The sequence below is a fragment of the Misgurnus anguillicaudatus genome, chromosome 20, assembly GCF_027580225.2.
Source record: "Misgurnus anguillicaudatus chromosome 20, ASM2758022v2, whole genome shotgun sequence".
Lineage (NCBI taxonomy): Eukaryota > Metazoa > Chordata > Actinopteri > Cypriniformes > Cobitidae > Misgurnus > Misgurnus anguillicaudatus.
The window spans coordinates 2623756-2648235 of NC_073356.2; the positions used below are offsets into that span (position 1 = coordinate 2623756).

The 24480-nt window shown below is 39.6% G+C and overlaps 1 protein-coding gene across 3 annotated transcripts in view; it reads left to right on the forward strand.

The window, feature by feature from the left end:
* Window positions 1-24480, forward strand: part of atxn1a (ataxin 1a) — a 91969-nt gene that overhangs the window by 59418 nt on the left and 8071 nt on the right. For 2 of the 3 annotated variants that reach the window (XM_055219047.2, XM_055219049.2), the window contains 2 exons: window positions 2221-2325; window positions 22346-24419. In XM_055219047.2, coding sequence (XP_055075022.2) covers window positions 22638-24419 — 1782 coding nt within the window. In that variant the 5' untranslated portion in view covers window positions 2221-2325; window positions 22346-22637. Of the gene's footprint in view, window positions 1-2220; window positions 2326-18093; window positions 18360-22345; window positions 24420-24480 lie in introns of those variants that run through there. The other variant, XM_055219048.2, reaches the window with a different exon arrangement.

The following is a 24480-nucleotide window of genomic DNA, read 5'->3' on the forward strand; positions in this document are numbered from 1 at the left end:
AAAGATATATTCATTAAATAATTACTTTTATTAATATTATTAATATTTACTGCCAGGTAAACCTTGCAAAAAATGTAATTTAAATAATCAAATCAATGTGTGAAAATTATTCCATGAACAAACAAAAACAAGTATGAGAATTAATCGCCAAAGTCCTAAAATTGTCATAATTGTCACAATTTATTAGACAATTAACCGTCAGCCAAATTTCATTACCGTGACATCCCCACATGAGTTAACATACCGTCTCCACGGTTTTCCAAATTGAAATCACGGATATGTAGACCCTCCCTCATTTTAGAAATATGTAGTTCACAAGCACAACAACAGCTCTGTAGTAAATAACACAATGCGTTTTAACTTCATTTGTTAAATGGAGAATTTCTTAAATTTTCTTTAAAAAAACACAAAGAAAGAGACTTGAATGACGTAACTGTCAACTTTTTTTCATTTGTTCTTGTAGCTGAATGCAATTTTACATAGTTATGCAATTTTATATAATTATTTAAAGACTAATTTGGTTAATATGTTATTAATAAATAACGATTTAAAATTGCATGCTATGTTTATATGCACAAATGAAAGTAGCATCTGGTTAAAACATTACGTAAATATTAAGTACAACGTAAAGCGTGTTTCCTGTTAGGCAAGGACATACTGTACAACAGAAGCTTAACACAGCCAAAACCTTTATTAATTCCTGAAAATATCCAATAGGAATAGGAAGCATGGAAAGCATGAATAAAAGCAACAAAGTGATTTCTAAAATGAAGGTGGGGCTACAAATCCATGAGTACAGTTTGCAAAACCGTGGGGATGGATTGCAAAAACTGAGGGTACGGTTGACAAATCTGAGCGCACGGGTTGTTAACTTGTGTGTACGGTTTATTAATCCATGCGCATGATTTGTAAAACTAAGGGACAGTTAAATAATTTGTGATCACGGATTTGCGGGTCTTGTTTTCTTTTCTCCAAGGGGTGACCTGCCTGGCTCTGTACTTAATAATAATTTTCCTGTCAGAAAAGAAAAAATCCTTAAAGGTGTCTGATGATTTTTACCCTGCGAATTAACAACTGTGAAAGCCTTGGGCTCTGAAGTGCCAAAACAAATCTATCATTACATAGTTGGATAGAAATGTTGCTTAAGAAATGTTGCTGTTTTTATTTCATGATTTAACACTGAAAGTACATTCAGAAGCAAGAATCAAAGCAAACTGGTGTGTTGTGGGGTCACATCATACAGTAGTATGTGAAAATATCTCTTATGTTAGATGTCTATATAGCCTACAGTATGTCTTTATATCTCTCCCTCATTCACATGTTCACACATCTCACCATCTATTCTAATGGCTGTTGTCACAAGTTTTTTTGCACCCACCCGCTGGGACCATCTGTCTGCTCTCTCTCTCTCTCCTTATTTCTCTCTCTCCTGCTCTCTGTCATCAATGATACTTTATTAGCATGTCTGCCAAAACAATACAGAGTAAAATGGTCGAAGTGCATACTTCAAAGGAGTATTAAATAAAATTGACCCTTATTAAAATGAATCCTTGACCGGTTCCAAAATAATATTAATCTGTTTTTTATAGCAACACACGTGCTGTAAGCACCGGATATGACACTTGAAAATAAACGTCTGCTATCTAATCCTCTAAAGGCAACGGTTTATCTCACACGTATTTATCTCACACGTATTTATCTCTCACGTAAGACCCTAGAGATAAATGATGCGCTGATTTCTTATCTTGCTGCAAACTGCAGTCTGTGTTGTTGAGTTATTTCTGGGGACACAGCTCTTATATTTGCTCATCTGGAATCAAGAGGATGGGATGCCATTTCCAGTTTATGCCATTCGGAAAACCGCAGGTGGCTATTAAAAAAAAAAAAACTTTGTTGGGAGATGTTGAGAATGAACTGGGATCAAGTCCTAAGGACCAGACACTGATCTAAGCACAGCTGTAACGAGGAATGCGTTTATTTCAAGAGCACACTTACTATACACCCACACCCTCTGCCTTTGTCTTGTCTTGTTAGATGGTTGTCATAGAGGTCTGTTCTGTGTTGTGAGAGACAGGCTGTAAACGCACCTGTATGGGGTTTTGATTCAGGGTTGGGTGGATCACGTTTGCTCGTCGATGCTGCATGAGGAGGGAATTCAAGGGTAGAAATGTGCCGGATGTGTATTGTGAGTAATGTGTGTGTGTTTGTATGTGTCCTTAGGCTGTGCTGGAGGCCTGCGCTGAGACTACAAACTGTGTTGGGATTTTGTAATCACCTCAATGGACTGCAACACATACTAAACACTGGAGGCTTGAGCTGAATGAGGTATTGACAACATTACACATCTCATTCACAATGAAGGCACTGTTTTATAAAACACATTCATTTATTTAATAAATTAAAAAAGGCTACCAACCAACAGCACTTGATTGTATCATTTAATATGTTTTGTTTAAAACGGATTGTAGAGGGGCTTATATTTCTTTGGGTGGGGTTGCGATGGGATGCCCCTTACTAGTTTAAGTACCACTGCTGTAAGGTATTAATGTTTGTGTAATGGAGAGCATTGGAATTAGATAGAGAGGTAAATGAATCTTAGGAAACAGATCCCAGTATTTTTCTGTGTCTGAGAGCATTGCGTAGCAGCTCAAAGGTCGTGGATTGGATCCCAGCAAACACACATACTGATTAAAAATATGAATAGATATTGAATGCACTGTGAGTAGCTTTAGTGTCAAATGTGTACTGTACATGTAATGTGTCTGTTCTAGACTTTCAGAAGATATCTCAACAGTAGCCATGTTTCCATCAAGTTTTGCACCATTTTGTTATCGACAAAGTAAAAAAAGTTTGCAAAATTTGCTGTCTAGTCCAGGGATCTCCAACCTTTATGTGGGCAAGGGCTACCACAATGGATAAAACAATCTGCTTTTTATATATACTTTACTATATACTTTTTTGTTTTACCTGTTGATTTTATTTTATTTTACTTGTTGATATGTTTTATCGTTGTTTAAAATGTTAAAGGAATAGTCTACTCATTTTCAATATTAAAATATGTTATTACCTTAACTAAGAATTGTTGATACATCCCTCTATCATCTGTGTGCGTGCACGTAAGCGCTGGAGCGCGCTGCGACGCTTCGGTAACATTTAGCTTAGCCCCATTCATTCAATGCTACCATTTAGAGATAAAGTTAGAAGTGACCAAACACATCAACGTTTTTCCTATTTAAGACGAGTAGTTATACGAGCAAGTTTGGTGGTACAAAATAAAACGTAGCGCTTTTCTAAGCGGATTTAAAAGAGGAACTATATTTTATGGTGTAATAGCACTTTTGTGAGTACTTCGACTCGGCGCAGTAACACCCTCCCTCTCCCATTATGAGAGTGAGAAGGGGAGCGGACTTTTCAGGCGAGTCGAAGTACTCCCAAAAGTGCCACCACGCCACAAAACGTAGCTCCTCTTCCAAATCCGCCCAGAAAAGCGCCACGTTTCACCCTGCTCCACCAAACCCGCTCGTACAACCACTCGTCTCAAATAGGAAAAACGTTGATGTGTTTGGTCACTTCTAACTTTATATCTAAATGGTACCATTGAATGAATGGGGCTAAGCTAAATGCTATCGAAGCGTCGCAGCGCGCTCCAGCGCTTACGTGCACGCACACAGATGATAGAGGGATGTATCAACAATTCTTAGTTAAGGTAATAACATATTTTAATATTGAAAATGAGTAGACTATTCCTTTAACATACATAAAAGAAGCCGAGCTAAAACAATTTTTTTTATAAATAAATATTCAAATTAAGACTATTAATAGAATGTGCTTTGGCGGGCAACTCACAGATTCCATGTGGGCAACTTGGTGCCCGCGGGCACCATGTTGGAGACCACTGGTCTAGTCTGTCTTCATCCAAATAGCCTTTTATCATTAAAATGGTTTGCATGATGACATCACAAAATTGGAAGACAAATTATTGCATATGTTTTGGTGTTTTCACCAATGAAATCTGACCTTGAGCTGTTTCTATACAAACTTTTGTGTATAGACGGTTTCATCGGACGCACGTGCTGTGATACAAGCCGAACTTTACTTCCAGTTTAAGTTTTTTTAATGGTCTGAGAGTAGTTGCTAAACTGAACTCTTGAACAAATACCTCGTTGAAAATAACAAATGTTTTGGTTTCTTTGGGAAAATCTGTGTGTTGTTTATTTTGCTGGATATATAAATAAACTACCTTTACAGTACTTTGTTTGTTATTTATTTTTAGCGGAGTTTACCGGAAGTTATGTGTTGACCACGAAAGTCGCTTGTTTATGTTGTTACTGCTGAAACTCTGCCATTATTGGACATACTGATTAATCCAGGTGTGCCTGACCTCAGTAGTCACAACAACAACAATAATCAGACACACCTGGATTATTCAGTTTGTCCAATAATGGCAGACAGGAAACAAGGAGCTGGCTGAAGTTCAGGAAGTAGTGCAGCTGGCCATAAAGCCTATTTTCTATCTACCTTTTGTGTTACAAAAAAGAGTTTATTGAAATTTGCCAGCTTACCACCTCAAAACTATTTCAGTTTATTGCTAAAACAACTTTTCCAAATTATATTTAGGCCAAGATTCCAGTTTACAGAAATGTTTGAATGGTTTTATGCTTAGGTAAAGATATAACTGAAAGTAAACAGAGCAGCGGGCTAAATCAAAACCAAAAATCTCCAGCTGTAACATTTCAGAACAGCCAACGTTTGAGATTCTCCTGTGCAATATAATCTATGATGAAAATGTGACACCACAATTATTTGCGTTAAAAGGGGTTCCAAACTAGATGGTATTTAAGTGGAAAATCATTTTGTTGATATTTGCTAAATTTAATTGCTAATAAGCATCATTTCCATCAGCTATATCAGTAAATGTTTTGAGGCGCTAAACAAAGCCTTTGGTGGAAACATGGCTAGTGTCTCATACTTTGACCAGATTTAATCCGAGTTTTCGAGATCAAATTCTTACCTGAGTTTTGCCAGCTGCATTTTTTGTTTACAGCTCAGTCATTTTACTCTCTCTCTCCTTGTGTCCATTTTTATAGCCGTGACCTTTCATTTCAATGCATTTTACTACTTGTGTAATGACATTATGTGTGGCACAATAGTAAAAATAACTCTGGCTCAAGCTGTGTCCTACTCACCCGTTAACTCAAACCCTGATTGGTGGATTAATAATGCAGGTCTGCCTAGCAACAGAGCTGGGTCTGAGAATTAAAGCACACTTTCATATAAAACAACTCTAGGAAAAGAGAACTAGTTTAATCCGATGAGCCAATGGGAGACCACCTGGGTGTCACGGGTTTAATCATTCATACGGTTACAGGTGTACTGAAACACACAGGATTACTGTAGCAGTTCTGTACTGACAAGTTTCCTTTTGAAAATGTAGTCTGTAGTTGTTTTCACTTCCCATCAATTCTTATAAATTGATTTGTAAAGGACATGTTGAATTCCAGAATTTCAGTGTGGTTTCCAGTGAAAGGCTTCATATGAGCTCATTTCAAGGAGAATTAGTGCAGGCATTTTAAAATGGGTACTTTTTGATCTCTCTCTCTCTCTCTCTCTCTCTCTCTCTCAGACAGCTCTACTGTGCCAATAGCTCCTTTAACCAATCATGGGCTTTTAGAGTAAAAGCTCTCCAGCAGAAAAAGGTCACTGGTCTCTTAGTGTGTGTGTGTGGTGAAGCATTGCAATACATCATCACACCCCCGCCGCTGGCTTTTATCAGAAACATCTCTCAAGTCATAATGCATTCTGTACATTCCAGTTTTTATTAAGCGTTCATTTAAATGCGGCAGGACATTTCATAGAAGTACTTGCTTCACAAATTCAGAAGACATATTTTTATACGTGCACCCTTAGATAAGCCCGGATAAATGAATCGTTTTAATGAAATTCCTGTCTTTGTGTTTTGGAATGCATTGATATGGCGTGATGTCATTATCTAAAAGATCAAAGCGTGGTACGCTTATAAAAGCATTCAGTCGGTCGCCTGTGATCTTTTGCATTCCAGATGACTTCCCCGTTTATTTAGCTGCGCATCCTAAAAACTATGATATGATACTCTTGAAGGTTGTTGTGGCTTAGTGCTATGAAAGCCACAGTCTTGTGTTTGTCTTGTTTGTGTGTGAGAGAGAGACTTCAGTGAGTGTGCAAAGACAGCAGCACTATTCTTGGCTGCGGGGGGACGTCTTGGCTTCCCGGTGCATGGGAAAAGTGTTTTTGGCAGGAGTAGTAGTGACATTCCATTGTGCCTGAGTCTCTCTCTCTCTCGCTCGCTCGCTCGCTCTACACTTCTGACTGTGTCCTTTCACACCACCATCTCAGCTTAACGCTTTCTAGAAAGAGAGAGAGAGAATAAATAAATTACTAGCGAAACACAAAAGCACCTCACAATCACACGTTTACATTTTCACTCAAGATGTATCTCGGAGACGACGCTTTTCTCTCTCACTTTGAAGCCTGTACATGCAGACACGCATTACACGTCTGCTTGTTTCTTATATTTCTGTATTAAACTGTTGGAATGACAGGCCAAGTTTCCTACTTACACATTCATCCATAGATCATCATAAAGGTTTCTCTCAGCACATTACTGAAGCTTTGATGGGCTTGGAATAAAAAGTGTCTGCAGTTCTACCCATCGTGTATTTCTATATTATATGTATAGTTACGCTTACCCATTTTACCTGCTTCTAACACATCAACTTTGAGGACAAGTGTCGGAAAAAATGCTGAAAGAGCAGGGAAAATGGGTACGTGTAAGGCTGAAAAACATTTTTGACAAGGGTGAAATTGTAATGGTTAGACGATTGGGTCAGAGCATCTTTGCCGCTCTTGTGGGATGTTCCCGATCTGCAGTGGTCAGTACTTATCAAAAGTGGTCCAAGGAAGGAAAATTGTTGAACTGGCGACCGGGTCATGGGCGGACGAGGCTCATTGATGGTCAGATTCAATAGGGAGCTACTGTACCTGAAATTGTTGAGAAAGTGAATGCTGGTTTTGATAGAAAGGTCTAGTGGAGTCCATGCATCAACAGGTCAGGGCTGTTTTGGTGACAAAAGGGGGACCTACACAATATTAGACAGTTGGTCATAATGTTATGGCTGATCGGTGTATGTTGCCACTCAATAGGTGTGCAGTCACTCTTAAAAATGGTGTCAAAAAAACGACAAACCCAAATTTTGGGTTAATTTAATGTAGAAAATGTCCATATTTGACCCAACATTTTGGACTAAAACAACCCATACATTCACTTAGAACCCAATGGTTAGGTTTGTCCCTTTTTGATTCAGCCATTGGTTGATGGTCAGACATGACTCAGACACTTTTTTAACTGGCATGCATCTCGTAGCGATCACCGGTGATTGATTTAGCGCAGAATTTGCTCATCTCAAACAAGCCTAAAGATACATGTGTACTGTATATACAAATTTCCAAGTAATGTTGAAAACAAAAGCAACAAGTTGTTTTTTATATCTCTACAGACGGAGTACATGTTGTATATAATGAAATGTGAGACCCGGTCTGTGAAAACCCAGCTAAAGTCATTTTGGGAATCACTCTCAATGCAACATCTGAGATGTATAGCAACTTCCTATATTTATATATGTATTGTTGGCACAAAACAGGATCATCTAATACCACATGAATGCAAATGATTGGAGAACAAGTGTTTTGTTTTCTAGCTAAAATAAACCTGGATTACTCCAGTACATGCAATCTTTATACATGAAATATCGAGTCAGTGATTTATAACAGAATTAATTCACAAGACCCCTACAACACAGATTTGGTCCCATGTACGTATTGTTAGGATTAACATCTCATCCCTGTTATCTTAAAGTCTGTGTAAGTTATTTCCGAGAATTGTTTCTAAACACATTTTAAAGGCGGAGTCCACGATGTTTGAAAAACGCTTTGGAAAAGGAGACGGGCCGACTACCAAAACACACTTACAGCCAATCAGCAGTAAGGAGCGTGTCTACTAACCGACATCCTTGCCGGGTTACGTATGTGTGGGGCGGGTCTATCAACAGAAGGTTCAGATTCTATTGGGGTAGGGGTGTGTTTGTTTAGGTGATTTCAAATATCAACATTGGCTTTCAAACATCGTGGACTCCGCCTTTAAATTTTGAAAATGTATTGCTGAAACACATTACAAAGAACTTTCTAGTAAATAATTGTGAAGTTAAACCGTTAAACAGTTTTTCCACATTTCAGTGTTCAGGATTATTTTGACGGGGCTAAACGATGACTTGATAACACACTAGAGCCACTGTGCATGGCCCCAGAGGCGTCATGCCCATTCAAACTGAGGGGGCACCTGCCCCCTTTGTTTTTTTAAACCAATGGATTTTGCATCCAACCTCAAAATCAAATAAGCGTCCATTAATCTGTTATTTGACTTTTAATTTGTTTAATATGCACAATATTATACATTCTGTGCTGCATCCTTGTCACTTTTCGGAGATTTTCGCCGTTTTGATAGTGTTTTGATCATGTTACATTACTTTTATTCTGGCGGCAGCTGGCGCTGCAGTCTGCGCAGTCGCAGACGTCATCAGCGTCTGGGCGCGCTCACGAGCTCTCTGCTGTTGCTGGCTTGCTGCTGCATTTGGCTATCTGAGGAATTAAAACGTGTTAGAAACGCTCACAACATTTCCAAACCCCAGTACGGTAATGTGCAGTTAACCTCCTCTGTGTAGAAAATGTATGGTTTTAAATGTGACCGTCTCAACGTTATATTAGTAGAGATTCATCTTCTTGGCACAACGCCAAAGTTTGCCAGAGTTCACGCGGGCGCGGAATCTCACATGCTCACATATCAGGTAAAATTTAATGCAAAAATCCGTTCCTGTAATAATTTTATCTAAACATATTTTTTAAAATCGAACATTAAAATCAATCACATGGCTATAGCGTATGTCATTTTCGTTGTTTATATACTTTATGGATTTCAAATTACATTAATTTTATATGATAATGTAGTTGTTGTGCAAAATGCATTAATGACACAATTAAACAAGCCATTAAGACTTAAATAAAACATGCCGTTTCAGATGTAAATGCAAATGTGTCATTATTCCGATTGAATAGTATTTGATATTAAAGTTAGTCATCACTTTTATTTTGGAGGTTTTTGCATGAAAGCAGGGGTTTTCAGATTGTTAGAAATGTAAGTGCCATGGAAAAGACTGAAAGCTTTATAATATTTCGTTTGATGTCTGTGTATACACAAATTTCTGTGAGCTGTTGACACTGTGCCCCCTTAAAAAAAATTGGTGCATGACGCCCCTGCATGGCCCCACCCCTAAAACAATCAGGTTGTAGCATAATTTGAAAGCTTTATTGCGAGTGGGCGTGGTTTCAGAGCTGACAGTGGACATTAATTACTTATTTTATTGATTTGCCGTTCATAAAATTTGGCTGGGTGGTGAATAACACATTTTTCTGTGGTGTGACAAACTAAGAACACATTTAATATCGGACTGCTAAAGAGATTTTGAGCATTGACAGAAAGTGACATCATTATGTTGCTATATTTAAAACCCTTCATATGGGGTTAAGAAATAAAAACTGTGATGAACTCGATGGACATGAATTCAATCTTAGAAGAGACCTAGCATCACAAAGGATTTGATTGTTTTAAATGCATTCACTTGAATTAAGTGTCTAAATGCTTTTTGGGGTTTTTCTCCTAAACTTGAAGTGCACAGAACATGAGTCAGTCTGTTAAAAGTCACAGCAGTGTCCCCAAACCAAACTGGCCCTTGTGTCTGTTTGTTTGGTCTGGACCGTAAAGTCGAACAAGGCCAAACCTGAGCACAATTCCAGTTATCCCAATTTGTCATAATGTGCCTGAATCTACGCAGTCCTATTCTCTTGGGTACATAAAGACTTTTGTGGATGAATCACGCTGCATGTCTTAAAAGGTCTTCATGCTGTGTTGTGTGTTCATTGGAGATTTGATGTTCTGTATTAGCGGGTACCGCGTGATGCAGCTGTGGGTCAGATGCAGACATCAGTTTTCTCGTGGTTACGGTGTTGCTTGTCGCATGCTGTTTGCGGTGTGTGTAAAGTTCTTATGTATATAAAAATTAAACAGTGTGGAGGAGCATTGAAGCAGAAAGCTCTCACAGTGGTAAAGCCAACCAGCTGTGTGTACATTTCCATACCTGTAAAGACATTGTTTTCATGGACACACAATTGAAGAGGGTGTTTGTTATGTATTGTTTGGTTAAAGGCCCGAGGCAGCATTCAGATAGAAGTGTTATCATGTGAGACAGAGTGGTTGTCAGTGTTCAGGTCAAAATCACAAATTATTTTTTATTATATTAATAAACATTAAATGAAGATGTTATTTGTTACTTCTCTTATCTGCATTTATTATATCCCGCAGTGGAATGCTTGATTCTGATTGGTCAGTGGTGACATTCAGAGGTTTGTTATTCCCAGATAATAACCACAGAACTAATATCACATCCTCATCTGGGTACTGTGAGTCATCTTGACACATGCAGTTTAATACTTTCAAATAAATGTAATATAAAATATTATTTTATCAAAGCAGCTTTCTCCAAAAAATATAACTGCTTGTGTTTTCAGGCCCATTTAGGAAGCTACTTTTAAGGTTTTTGTGGGACTGAAATTTGGCATACACAACAGAATTGCTGCACAGCAAAATCCCCAGAGTTAAATGAACACCCCTTCAGTGTTACTATTTAACACACTGTACAATATATACACCCAGCAGAGGTAAAAGGTCCAATCTGTAACTTTATGATGTTTGACATTATGTACTAACCACCACCACAGAGTTGCACTATTGTCTTTTCTCTGGCATAACAAACATGTCTTAAACACACAAAGTTATAGCAGACAAAAAACGAACAAGCTAAGAGTCAAGAGTCCAGCTAAAACAAACACTGATCACCATAATGTTGACTTTAAAGGTCTCGTTCTTTATGTGTTTCTGAAGATTGTGTTTACAGTGCGCAATATAACACGTGTTTATGTTTCACGTGTAAAAAACACTGTATTTTTTACACAATTAACTTATCTGTATAGCGCTGTTTTCACTGTCCTCAAAACGTGCTGATGTCTTCCTTGTTATGTGAAGTCCCTCCTTCAGAAATACGTATCGAGTTCTGATTGTGTAGTTTGTTCAGTGTGTTGTGATTCGATAGCAGCTTAGCTTGCCGTTAGCTTAGCTGGCGACTAATCCTGTGGGTGGAGTTTTGTCAAAAACTGTTCTAGAGATGTCATTGAAGCAGGAAGTAGAGGGCTTTAGTCCAAACCGGCCGTTCGCTGTAGGCTTTGAAAGGGGAATTCTGTTAAAGAAAATGTATCGCCTGGCAGCGAACTTTGAGCTTTATCATGTTACAGGTATTATTTATACTCTAACACCAACATAACACACTAACTAGGGTTTAAAAAATGGGATCGGAAAGAATGTGACCTTTACATGAAACAGCCATCATCTAAACCTAAGTTAAAAAAAAATACTCAATTTTAGGTTTCAAACAGAGACTGATAGAGAGTATAAAGTTACAGATTGGAGCTTTAACTTAGCTTTTTGCTTGGGTAAGTTTCACGCTACCTATTATATATTTCAACATTAGGGTTAAATTAAATGTATCCACTGTGCATTGCTGCCATTGAGGCTAAAGATGGTAAAGGACGCTTGGTCACATCTTTGCTGTTTCCAGCTATATTTAAAGGTATGATTTGGAAAGCAATGATTGGATGAACACGATTTGGTCCTGTGCTTTCCCAGAAGATAAATATTGATGTAAATATATTGAGATCACTTTACAGATTAACCAGCATAATAAAAACTGTTTCTGGAAACAAATGCTTACCCATGCATTGAACCTTTTGTCATTCAGCCACTTAATAATAATTCGTCATTCAAAAAGACCTCACTGAAAATGATGGGAGAATTTCCTTTCTTACCTTAAATTAGGGGTGAAACTTTTTCTATATATTTTGTCTCATACAATTGTGTTTCCATCTTTGCACTGAATGTGTCTCTGTCACTATTTGCCCGTCATGTATTTGTTAATTTGTCAGTTCAAAGCATTTTTTGCATATGTATTTGCAGCTACCACTCTTTAGGCATAACTATTTGTGTGTGTAAATCTGGGTGTGGTTTATCATGGATTAGATGTGTCAAAACAGCCTGTCTCTTTATTGAGTGTATGCATGTTTGTTTGTCACAGGTGTGTGTATCTATAGTCTGTGTTTGTCAGCACATGGGCTTGTGTGTACACACTCCTGTGAGATTATCGAGTAATAGAGCGGCTTAGCGCTGCTTTGCTTCAGTGTAATCCATCAGACATACACACACGCACTCCACAGCATGCTGGATTTGGGAGCACTTATGAATGGAGGGATTGAGATGGATTGAATGCTGCTTGGGCAAAACTCCAAGTACCGTTGACTGTTTGCTTTAAAGACCAGCAGAGATGTGAAAATGATTGCAGGTTGAAACCAAATCATCTCTGGGTGTTTTATGATGGGATTAGAAGTCTCATGTTAAGGTCACGTCTGTTTGAACAGCAGATCATTACTATGCCTGTTTATTTTGATAGGTTGTCATCTGTCAGTCAAATAGCAGCTTCAGGGCAAATATTTGAAGTGTAGTATTCTTTCATGTGTTGCTGTATTTTCTGTTGAAACATGAAATGAGGGCGGAGCACTTTAAATGACATCACTTTTTTAGCCTTTTGTACATCAACCATATACATATCCAAATATACAAATGAACTAAATGCATATCAAACCATACATGATATATAAATAAAATAAAAATCTTGACACTACCATGGCCAAATAAAAACAATTTCTGAATTATAAAAAGTTCACCTCTTTTCCAGGCTAGTTGTTTTGATATTTTTTTAGGGTTAGGGTTAGTATTTTTACACTGAGTGGGTCGAGAAGAGACCTCCTACACACCCTTGTTTATATTTACATACTCAGACTTGGGCATAAATACAGAACAGGTTTGTGATTGGCTGACTCTTGTGGTCTCAAAAAAAAAGGTTTAAAGCACATAATCTAACGACATTGGTCCTGTCCCAAATGGCACACTCCGGACTTGTGGTCCTCCTCAGAGTCCACACTTTGATGACATCACATAGTGCAGACTTTAGGGACCCTTAAAGGGCTCGTTATAGTCGTGCGTAGGTCCTACGGTGTAGCAGCGACGGCGTAGGTTCTGCGTCGGTTTTCATTTATACTTTTGCGTCGTTGTCCGCGTCGACGTGCAAACACACGCGCGACCGCTGGTAGGCAGTATCCACGCGTGTAACCACAGTAGCAGCACAAACGTGAAAGAAGAAGAAGCTTAGGAAGTTAACCCACAAACGAAGAAGAAACAGCAACTTGTTGTGTATAATTTGAGAAGACCAGCAATGATGGAAGTAAATAAACAGTGACTTTTGATCCAGTTTGAGTTAAATCACTCCTCAACTTGCCCCATCTTTGTTTTCACCGTCACAAACGGAAATACCTATGACGCAGTTTTTTTTACCTGACGGGAGGGGTTCTGGTGGACCAATCACAGCACTTGCGGTCCGCGTATATCTGACGCGCTGTTAAATTTTTTGTGAGGTGCGCGTCAGGCTACGCAGAGCTACGCACAGGCTAGAACCTACGCACGACTATAAATCGCCCTTAATGCGAGTCCACGTGGGTGCAACGGAGTCGTATTTTGGGACAGACTCGAGCGTCACACCGGAAATAGGTAGAGAAGTTGCCCGTCAGTGTGAGCTCCTCCTTTCCGTTCCTCTAATTGGTCTGATTGCTCTTTCGCAAGGACTTCTGGGTTGGTAAAGTGCGCGAAGCCTGCTGCATCAAGGGGGCAAAGGAGGCGCTGATGAGCACACTTCAAAGCGTAAAAATGACAGATGGGACACCCTACGGACTCGCGCAATTTAAGGCCACGAGACCGAAAGTCCACATGAAGTGCGCCATTTGGGACAGGGCCATTGCTTTCTCCTCAGGTCACAGTATGGGGTTAAATCCCATCTCTGTAATGTTATGTTGGGTATATCTGTAGGACTGCTCTCCCCGTGCCAATCTGTCTATCCATTCGGCTAATGAGTCTTGTTGGGCTTTTAGTGTTCAGAGGCAGATAACAGTGATACAGAGCCCAGGGATAAATGTTTCACATCATTTAAGATATGATTAGAGAGAGGTGAGAAAGTTAAAGAGTATGCATGTATAACACAAAGAGAGATACTATAGATACTGGGTTAAATGTAGTTCACATAAAACTAAAATAATCAAGATATCTCTTCATGCAGTATCATCAGGTTAGTACGGCACAAAAGCAGAGATGTTGAAGAATGAACTGCACCCAAAATAATTAAAGAATAATTGATAATGGGCTGTTGAATTTTTGAAAATAAGGCACACTTGGTGGTAATGCTGAATTTGAGACATTTTACATTTTCAAATATTTTTTACAATATTTCATTGTAAAAAGATTTCATAGGAGATTTCATAAAATCAAACCCACTGCTCTAAAATCACACAAAACGTGCAACCATTTTGATTCAATACGTAAGATAGAAAAAACAAATACAGGCATGTTTAAAAGGTTACTTTAAAGTATTGAGGTACCAAAACATGAAAATCGCTTAAAGGTTTTCCAGACAGGGTTTATCCTAGTCCCAGACTAAAATGCATGTTTAAACTGCCTTAATTTATAAACATCTTGTACTGACATATTTTTGTAAAAACTATTTAAATATCCTAATATAACTAAGGCCTTGTCTTGGATAAATCTAAATCCTGTCTGGGAAATCACTTCTTAACTAAAGGCATTTATTACGCGTTGTGTCCTGTGAAGAATAATTTGAGGAAATATTTTGTTATTCGGTAGTTAGCGGCTTCCAAAGTAAGATATTCTAATCCACACGTGTACCTGTTTCAGTTTGTCAAAATCTCTTTATCTCTCTTCTTTCTGTTTCTGTCTGTCGTCATAATCTTAGTTTTGATTTCTCGTCTCTCAGGTGACTGCACGCGCTTTAGAGTAAACAGAAGGAAACTAATTGAATTGCCCTAAAGGACCAGAAACGGAGAGCATAGATAATTTGTTGCGACGGCAACCCGCAAACCTTCCTGTGCCGCTTGTTTTCTTTACTACGGTTCTGTAAACAACACTCACTCCCTCATTTAATAAGGGAACTCCTTGCGTGCCCGTCATACGTAATGTCCAGGGAGCTTCAGCCCGAAGCAGTGACGACCTCAGACCGCTTTAACTTTCCATAACACAACCCGTAGGGACGTCTTCAATGGGGGATTAACCCCAGATAGCAAGCAACCACAATGTTAACAATTGTTTATTTTGTAGGGATAGGACGGTATGAAAATTTCATATCATGATTATAGCGACCAAAGTTATCACGGTTATCAATATTATCATGGTTTTGTTAAAATGGAAATGTTCAAAAAGAACTGATGCACACACTGAAAACAAGTTTTATTTTTGAAAATCACTATTTAATATTTCATGTCCCTGAAATTATTTCTATTAAAAATATATATAAATCTGTCTAATAAGTTTACCATGAATGAATACAATACATTATCCCTTAAATGCATTATTGTGCAAAAAAACTATGTTGCATGTGTGCAGTCAGTGTTGGGTAAGTTACTCAAAAAAAGTAATTAATTACTAGTTACTAATTACATCTTCAATGAAGTAATTAGATTACTTTACAAATTACTCTCTCCAAAAAGTATTTAATTATTTATTAATTACTTTCTAATTCATATTAGTACATGATACAAGGATAGGCTTGAAATGGCTCGAAAAAAGAATATATAAAAGTACATCAATTATTCTGTCCCACTTTAGGGTCCAATTCTCTCTATTAACAAACTATTAACTACTTTTGCCTCAATATACTCCAACTACTGCTTATTAATACTAAAGAAGTTATTAATTTTAAATATTGGTAGAAATGGGGAGGGCGTAGAATAGGGTTTTGCAGAATCAGGCATTAATATGTGCTATTAAGTATTAATAAACAGCCAACATCTCATTAATATTAAAGCAAATAATCAACCAGTTAATAATGAGAATTGTAAATTAAAACCATGTTATATCCACTATTGTATTATAGTATTTAGTTACTTCAGAAGTAACTGTAATTAGATTACAAGAAAAATAAGAGTAATCCCTTACTTTACTTTTTCAAGGGAAAAGTAATTAAATTACAGTAACTAATTACTTAGTAACTAGTTACATCCAACACTGCATGTTTGCGCCTGCAGGATTTACCGCAAATTTTCATGGTAATCAAACACGGTTGTAAGGATAATTAAATCCCATCCCTATTGATTTGTCAAGGTTAATCCCATTTAATCAATATCACGTTTGCCCCCTCCATTAATATTGAAAAAATATAGAAATTTCAACAAACCAACATTATGGTGATCAGTGTACAGAAACATATGTGCATTGGGAAAGAAAGATGTGTTTCCAATTAAAATTTGTTGCTTTTATTAAAAGCAGCAAGATGAGATGAATTGATGAGGTTGATTCTTTCATTGCTGTTAAAATTGTTCGCAAAATTGACACATTCACACATCATTACTTATCCTACAAATCTCTACAATTGTGACAATCATCAAACTAATTCATATAAAACGATGAACTGCATTGCATGTTGGGAGTCATGGATTAGTTAAGTACTATGTTGATACCCAGCATGCATTGCAGCATGAAGCTTTCTTTTGTTGTTGGTCACTATTAATTGACTGATTCATGGTGTCAGAGATTGATTTGGTAGTGTGTTTTTGTAATCACGAAAATATCTGGCCTGACATTGATTCCAATATCATCACATTTTGACACATTATTAACACAGCACATACACCAACTATTATTTAGGTAAATCTACAAGAATGACATTACTTGATCGCATTAGATCTTAGTTTTCTTTGCAATAGCAGATGTATTTTAAAACCCTGATGAAGAGCATTTGCAAAAACAACCTGTTGGTTGTCAACCATCCTGCCTATTACACGACTACTTGTCACATGAAGAAATATTTTGGCAGCGGTAAGGTATTGTGTTTATGTTGGCATGAATAAAAGAGCGGAGTGATACATTAAACATCTGCCCATCAAGCTGACTCGCAGTATCTGAATAAATGGTGTTGTTATTGGGGATCACAGACCAATCAGAATCAAGTATTCAAGAGAAGTGTATAATCAATGCATTCTGTAGTAGATTGTCCTGTATAATCAGCACAAGCCATAGGTTTATAAGTCAAATAGATGTTACTCCAATCAATATCTGGACTGAAATGTTAAGGCTCTCATCTTCTTGTTCTTAAAGTGTGAGATGTTTCTGCTTCGTCCACTTTCGATGTGCCATCCTCGCCACAGCTGAGCAGAATATATATTTATCAAAACTGCTTAGCTAACTAGGTCATCTAAACAAACTCTTTAGCCTTAAGCTGTATGCTGCTCTCTCTCTCTCTACCTCCACCTGCTGGTGAGTTTATACACTTACACGAGAGCTACAGTAGATGCTATAGCAACAGAGATCTGTTTTCTGTACTATATAAATGTCAAATTCATTTCTATTTAGGCACAGGTTCAGAGAGCTCTGATTGGATGAATCTCTGTCTGTGATGTAGTTTGTCCTTGTGTTTTCCTTGAGCTCACCTGAATAGAGCGTGTAATCCTGGGAATTCTCTGTGGAAGCGTGTGTGTGTGTGTTTCTGCTGAAGCGATTATTACCGTCAGCAGTGTGTAGGAGTGCACGTCCCGCCCGGGCATATTTACTCATCTGAGCAGTTTGTGTCTATATATCTCTCCGGTTTAATCTCCGTCGCTCGCTTTATGACCCCCTCCCTCACACGATTTCCCTTCTACCTTTATTCCCTCCCCCGTTCTTTTCGTTTTTTACTCTCTCTTTTTCTTCGGCAGTGTAGTCTGGGCATGCGGCCAGCTGGCATGTGTCTTTTTTGAATGAATACCTGATGAAGTTGATGGTGCGCAGTGAGGTGAGGCGTAGGAGGAGCTGAGTGAGTGAGCGAGCGAGAGAGAGAGGCACAGCAGGCGTCTCAGACTGAGGCCTTGCGTAACAGAGTCCTGCAGGCTGAGCTCAGAGCTGCCGGCTGCCCGTGTGACAGTCGGGGCCCGGCGGGGCAGGGGTCAGTGTTTGGATCACAGCCATGACTTAGACCAGGAAGGGTCTTTTTACACTTCAGGCTCAGTGCTGTACCTCTGTAAGGTGTCGGGGCGGGAGGTGGAGAGCTTTGCAAATGTCCCATGTGAATGCGATGGTAAGCTTTAAGTGTTTTACTGTTCTGTGTGTGTGTGTGTGTGTGTTTATACAGTGTGTCTGTATTTGTTTGTCCTGACTGTGTTTAGGAACTCTTACCTGAGTTTGAAAGAAAGCTCGAAATAATGTGTTGTGGACTAAATGTACGTACTTTTATCTTTATATCTAATAATAATGCTAAATGATATGCAGTAAACTACTTTAATAGGAATTAAAATGATGACATTTCTGAGCAGGTGTTGATAAAGATCTGCTTGAGCCTTTGCTGTGTCGGTGTATAAGATTAAAGATTGGGAAGCAATGAGTTGTAGTACATAGTTTCTCTCTCTCTCTCTCTCTCTCGCTCGCTCTCTCTCCTTCTCGTTCTTTACAGCATGTCTCTGTTTGCTCATGATGTCCTTTCAGTGTTGTTTGTTGTAGACATCAGGCAGTGGGACCGATTGTAAAAGTAGGAATAGTGTGTGCTCAGTATCTGCCTACATTTAAAGAGACAGTATCTCAGAAAATGAGGCGTGTGTTTTAAAACTTAGCGTGCAACCTTTTGAGACTAATCTTGAATTTATCATGGGCACGTGGACAGGCTGGTCATGTGTTTAAGAGACACGGTCTGTGTGTGATTACTTGAACACTTTGAATGACGTGAGTAGATGACAGATATCTCGTATTACAGCAATGTTTTAGGTTATAAGTGAGTATATAAGTGAGTATGAACATTACTTTCAACAAGCTCTTTATGAATGTGATGAATGTTTAAAAGTACAACTGTTCCATGAATAAAATAATAATAAAATCTTCTGTTAATATATATCTACTATCTATCTACTGTATGAAGGTAATACCGTATTTGTACAGTATATTAAATGTGTTCTTGCATTATTAATGGACTCTGGTTATATTGGCTGTCCTACTCATGGTCATCTCTCATTGACCACTAACCTGTCATACGTATGCAGACAGATCGTGCTGTCTCACATTTATTTTTGCATTATTATTGCAGTCAGATTGAGGTTTTGCAGGAGTCGGTGTTATTTTTCATTCATGTGTGTGTTAGATTCACATTGATTGATGTCTTTGTTTAATGCCTTTGATTTGTCCCCACTGTTCTCTGTGGCTTCTGGGCCGTGGGGACGTGATTCACAGTGTTGCCAGAGCTGCTGGAGGACAATACGTTTAGGTTTCAGGTCATCTGATATTGTTCCTAGTGTGCTCAGCAAGATCCATCTGACAAGGCTTTTATACTGCATGCTCTCTCTCTCTCTCTCTCTCTCTCTCTCTCTCTCTCTCTCTCTCTCTCTCTCTCTCTCTCTCTCTCTCTCTCTCCCTCCCTTCACTCTCACTATGCTCTCAGTTTACAGTGCAGAATAGAGTTGTACTATATTGTGTGCGTGCGTGTGTGAGTGTGTGTTTGAATAAGTGCATTTCTTCTGTTGCTATGTGCTTGCTGCTTTACAAGCATTTGTGTTTGTAGGTGTAGCATAGTGTTCCCTATAATGTAGGTCATTAGATTGCTGTCTCTCTCTCTCTCTCTCTCTCTCTCTCTCTCTCTCTCTCTCTCTCTCTCTCTCTCTCTCTCTCTCCTCCTACTGTGTGTGCTCAAGCTGACTTTAATCCTGAGGGATAAGCAGGCAGGGTTAGAGAGGACCCAACTGTGAAAGATTAGGACTTGGCTTTCCCCGGGATACCACAGAAACACAGTGTGTGCGTGTGTGTGTGTGTGTGTGCGTGTGTGTGTGTGCACGTGCATGTGTGTGCGTATAAAACACCAGGCGTTGGCATCAGTGTCATTAATCCTGTCTGTCTTCAGTAAAGAATGATGTAGACTGCAATCAAATGAGGTGAGAATATACTACTACAACACCTCTCATTCGCACTCCTGTAGTATCTGATCTTTTTTGCTGTTCTGTCTTTTAACAGTGTGTCGCGTTCACACTGACAGACTTGCATCTCTTTTAAAAAAAGAGTTGTTGATTTCCAAGCATCATGGGTGTCGACGTCCCGCGAAAAACGGGCATTGATGTGAAGAGGGTGGAGCATGTGTGGTGTCCTTTGAGAAGCTTTACGTTATTGTGGTAATGATTTGTCTCTCCCCACGGACATCCCACTCATTTGACGTACTGCTTTTTGCATACTGCGTAGCAGGAAAGTATGCATATTTGTAGGCAGGGAGTATTGGGTGTGATTCGATTAACATTCTTCTGGGTAGAGATTTGATCCAGATGAAGTTTATATATTAACCTGAGAAGAGTAAACATTTTGGTTGTAAACGATTTTAAATTATATCAGCATATTAAAGGCTTTTAGTGGCAGCCATTAAAGGAACAGAGCAAAAATCACTATTTTCTTTTCAAGTATAAGTTATAACACCTTCTAAATAATATTGTCATCTAGCATGCATGATTATTTAAATCGTTTATTTAAACGATAATGATAAGAGGGTTATTAACATGCTTGATTGCTCTTGTCTCATCATGCAAGTTATGCTGAAATGAGAGATTTGTAGGGTTGAGCGGGAGTTGATGTCAGAGGTATGATATGAGCTATAGCAAGAAAATGTTTAATGTCAAAAGGCTGTCAATCAATAATTTTCAGTCTTGTGAAACAATTGAAGGGTTTCGTTGCAAAACGAGATAACCACCATTTTTTTTTAATTATTCAGAAATCACGTTTTTTGGTTGTGCATTTCAATTAATTTTAATTCAACTGCAGTTGGTTTGTTTTGATTTAAACCTTCATAACTTAAACATAAAATACAGCTAAGTAGCACCATAAAACAAAATAATAACCTGATAACTTAATATTAAACATGTTTTGACAAAAAATTTAAAAAATGGATTTATCTCGTTTTGCAACTAAACTCTTCAATTCTACCGACAACTTTGACATAAGTCCAGACTCTTGCTGAAAGTTGTTGTGTCTGCTTTAATTTGGTGACCTTTGTCACCCTAAACAACCTTTGACCGTACAAAAGTATTCATGTATTGCAAGTTTTTTCCTTAGGTTAGGTGTGCATTTATCGAAAAATAATCAACACCCATGCAACATTTGTCAACCAACCAACCAGAATAAAGCATTCAACAGCCCCACTGGTACTCCCATGAAAACCAATATATCATAATATTATTGTGGTAAATGTCAGTAGGATATGTTTTGAATATGAGGCAATATCCGAAACACAATAATAATACTGTAGTATTAGATTTACTTATTTACCCAGGACTTCCAATTGGTACTTTAAAAATACCATCCAAGCACAATGTACAAACACAAAAATATATTACAGCTTGTAGACTGGCTTGAAGGGTGAGTTCCCCTTCACAGCAGAGTCTGTCTGTTCTTTAATAGCACTGCAACACTTGTTAAACCATCAGGGCCCTGGTTATCATGCAAAACCACCCTCCCAGTAGCACTGGACAACAGATGCAGTTGAATGAATTCAATCAATAGAGCTCAGGGAGGATTATGTCAAACAAGCCATAACACTGCACAACATCACTGTTTGATCATGTGACTCCCCATACACCCTGGAGTGTAAGGGAGGGACATCATTGGCTTACTTCTATGCTGGAGAGCTGCTGAAGTGAGCAAAATCTGATTCCGTGTGTAAGAGTAAAATGATGATGTGATCTTTAAAGCTTTCTTCACAGTTACACTACAGTGGATGAGCCTAATATAAACACACAAGCGTGTCTCTATGTGCCGTTTACCACAGAGTGCAGAGTACTGGTTCATTATTAATGATGCCACTACTGTGTGCTCCATCTGGCCCCGCTGGGGGGGCACTTACATATACCACACACACATTATGACTGTAAATGACAAGATAAGAGATTGATCATTACCTTATGCAGTATCTATTTAGAAAACTGGTTTTAAATTAAACTAGCTTTCACATTGGCATTTTCTAGGACTTGCTTCTATAATGTGCCTTCTTTGCAACACAGAAACAACCCTCCTGATGACATAATTGTGTGTGTGTGTTTATTTCAGGTTCTTCCTGCAGTCCTGGAGACTTACTCTCAGAGGGAAATGATTCCGCATGAATTGCATGGACCGCTCTCCCACAGCAGGAGTGACTTCCTTTGCTTACGATTGAAATCTGTGTCCATCCAACCCTAAGCACAGGACACATTCCCTTCCAGCACCACTCTCCTCTTGACCCCATCCCTATTCTCAACCTGATAAGTGGGAGGGATACGATATACAGAGACAAATAGAGAGGGCTATAGAGAGTCAGGGGAAAGAAACATCAAGAAAGAGTGGTACAGGGTACATACACACCATGAAGTCAACGCAGAACGAATGCCTGCCCCCCAAAAAACGTGAGATCCCAGCAAGCACTCTGCCCTCAGAGGAGAGGCCCATGATTATGGCGCCTGCCAATGAGAGCCAACGTGGGGGGAACCTCGCCTGGCTTGCCAGTCTGGCAAGTGGGCATGATAAAGGCACCAGGCACACCAGCACCTCTGCAGAACACGATGGGCCTCAATACAAACCAATGTCTGCCCCTGCTGAAAGTGCACTTCCTTTATCAACACACTCACAGAGAGCTCCAATTGCAGTGACCACCATACCCGCAGTGTACACGTCACCGCTCTCACACCCAGCAGGCACCATCCAGTACACACCCCTGCCCCCAAATGTGCACTTTATCAGCTCACCATATGCAGCACCATATCCTGGCTACATCTCTCCGCTAGTACCCCAGTCTGCTGTCGCCACCAGCACCACACAGCGTGATGCTTACGCTAGCACCTCCAGTTCTTCCGCATCTAAAATTGACCAGCACCATCAGCTGGGTCGTCCAACATCTGATAGCACATCTTTGCCCCACTCCACCCAGTATGTGCAAATTGCTGGTTCTGTAAACGTATCCCCTCGGACTGCTGCATCTCCCCATGGTCACATGCCCCTACACTTACACCCTCACCACACGCTTCCCATCAGTGGCGCCTCACAGGTCTTTGTTCAGTGCACAGATGGACTTTTCCCCAAGAGGGAGGATAACAGGCCTAGGGAGATCCTAAATGGAGAGCTGGAGAAGGACAAACGCTTTGGTCCATCTCCAGAGTCCAGTGCAGGGAAGCAGGGCAGCAGCACTGCCAAAGGGAGCTCCTTCAACCAACAGCACCAGATTCACCAGCAGCAGAGCCTGCAACACTTTGAGGCTCGCCACTTGGTGCTTCCTGTTGAATATACACAAGATAGTGCAGCCATGCGGACCTCTTTAGTGCTTATACCCAACAGTCATAACTCTAGTGTTGCTGACCCTGGAGGTACACCGGACAAGCTGCCTCCCCCAACATCCCACAGTGATAAAGGAGGGATTTGTGCTGGCAAACCAGTATCTCGCATTTCCTCCACCTCTGCATCCCATCCTTTTCCTCCTCCGCCTCCACCTGTGGACAATCTAAAGGGAGCAGTTACTGCACTGTCCCCACATGCAGTCATCCAGACCACACACAACACCACAGAGTCACTTTCCCTGGGCCTTCCCTCTAACAGTTTCTACTCTGCACAGCAGCCCATAATTGGTTACATTGCTGGCACAGGGCACCAGCAGCCTCTCAGCTACCACACCAGCCTGCCCCAGCACCTGGTCATTCCTGGAACTCAGCCGGTCATCATCCCAGTAAGTGGAACAGAAGCTTCCACCACATCAACTTCGCCACCCTTGCCTGCAGCACTGCCCCACGCGTTCATCACCTCAACGCCCCCCAAGGTGGAGTCTTTTGAGGCTCCGGCCCCTTATCCCCACCCTGCTGCAGCGGTGCTTCAAGCCCAGCTACACCTGCCTGTGGTTCCAGCCTCTGCTGGTCTGCTAACGACTCCACCTCCATCTTCATCTCCCTCGCTGCCCCCTTACTTCACTAAGGGCTCTATCATCCAGCTGGCAGATGGGGAGCTGAAGCGAGTGGAGGACCTGAAGACAGAGGATTTTATTCAAAGTGCTGAGATCAGCAATGAACTGAAGATCGACTCCAGCACTGTAGAGCGCATTGATAACAGTCATACAACTAACTTCGCAATTATACAGTTTGCTGTAGGAGAGCATCGTTCACAGGTGGGATTTTTTGTATTACTGTTACTGGATAGTTCAATACTATATAGTAATCAAACTGTGT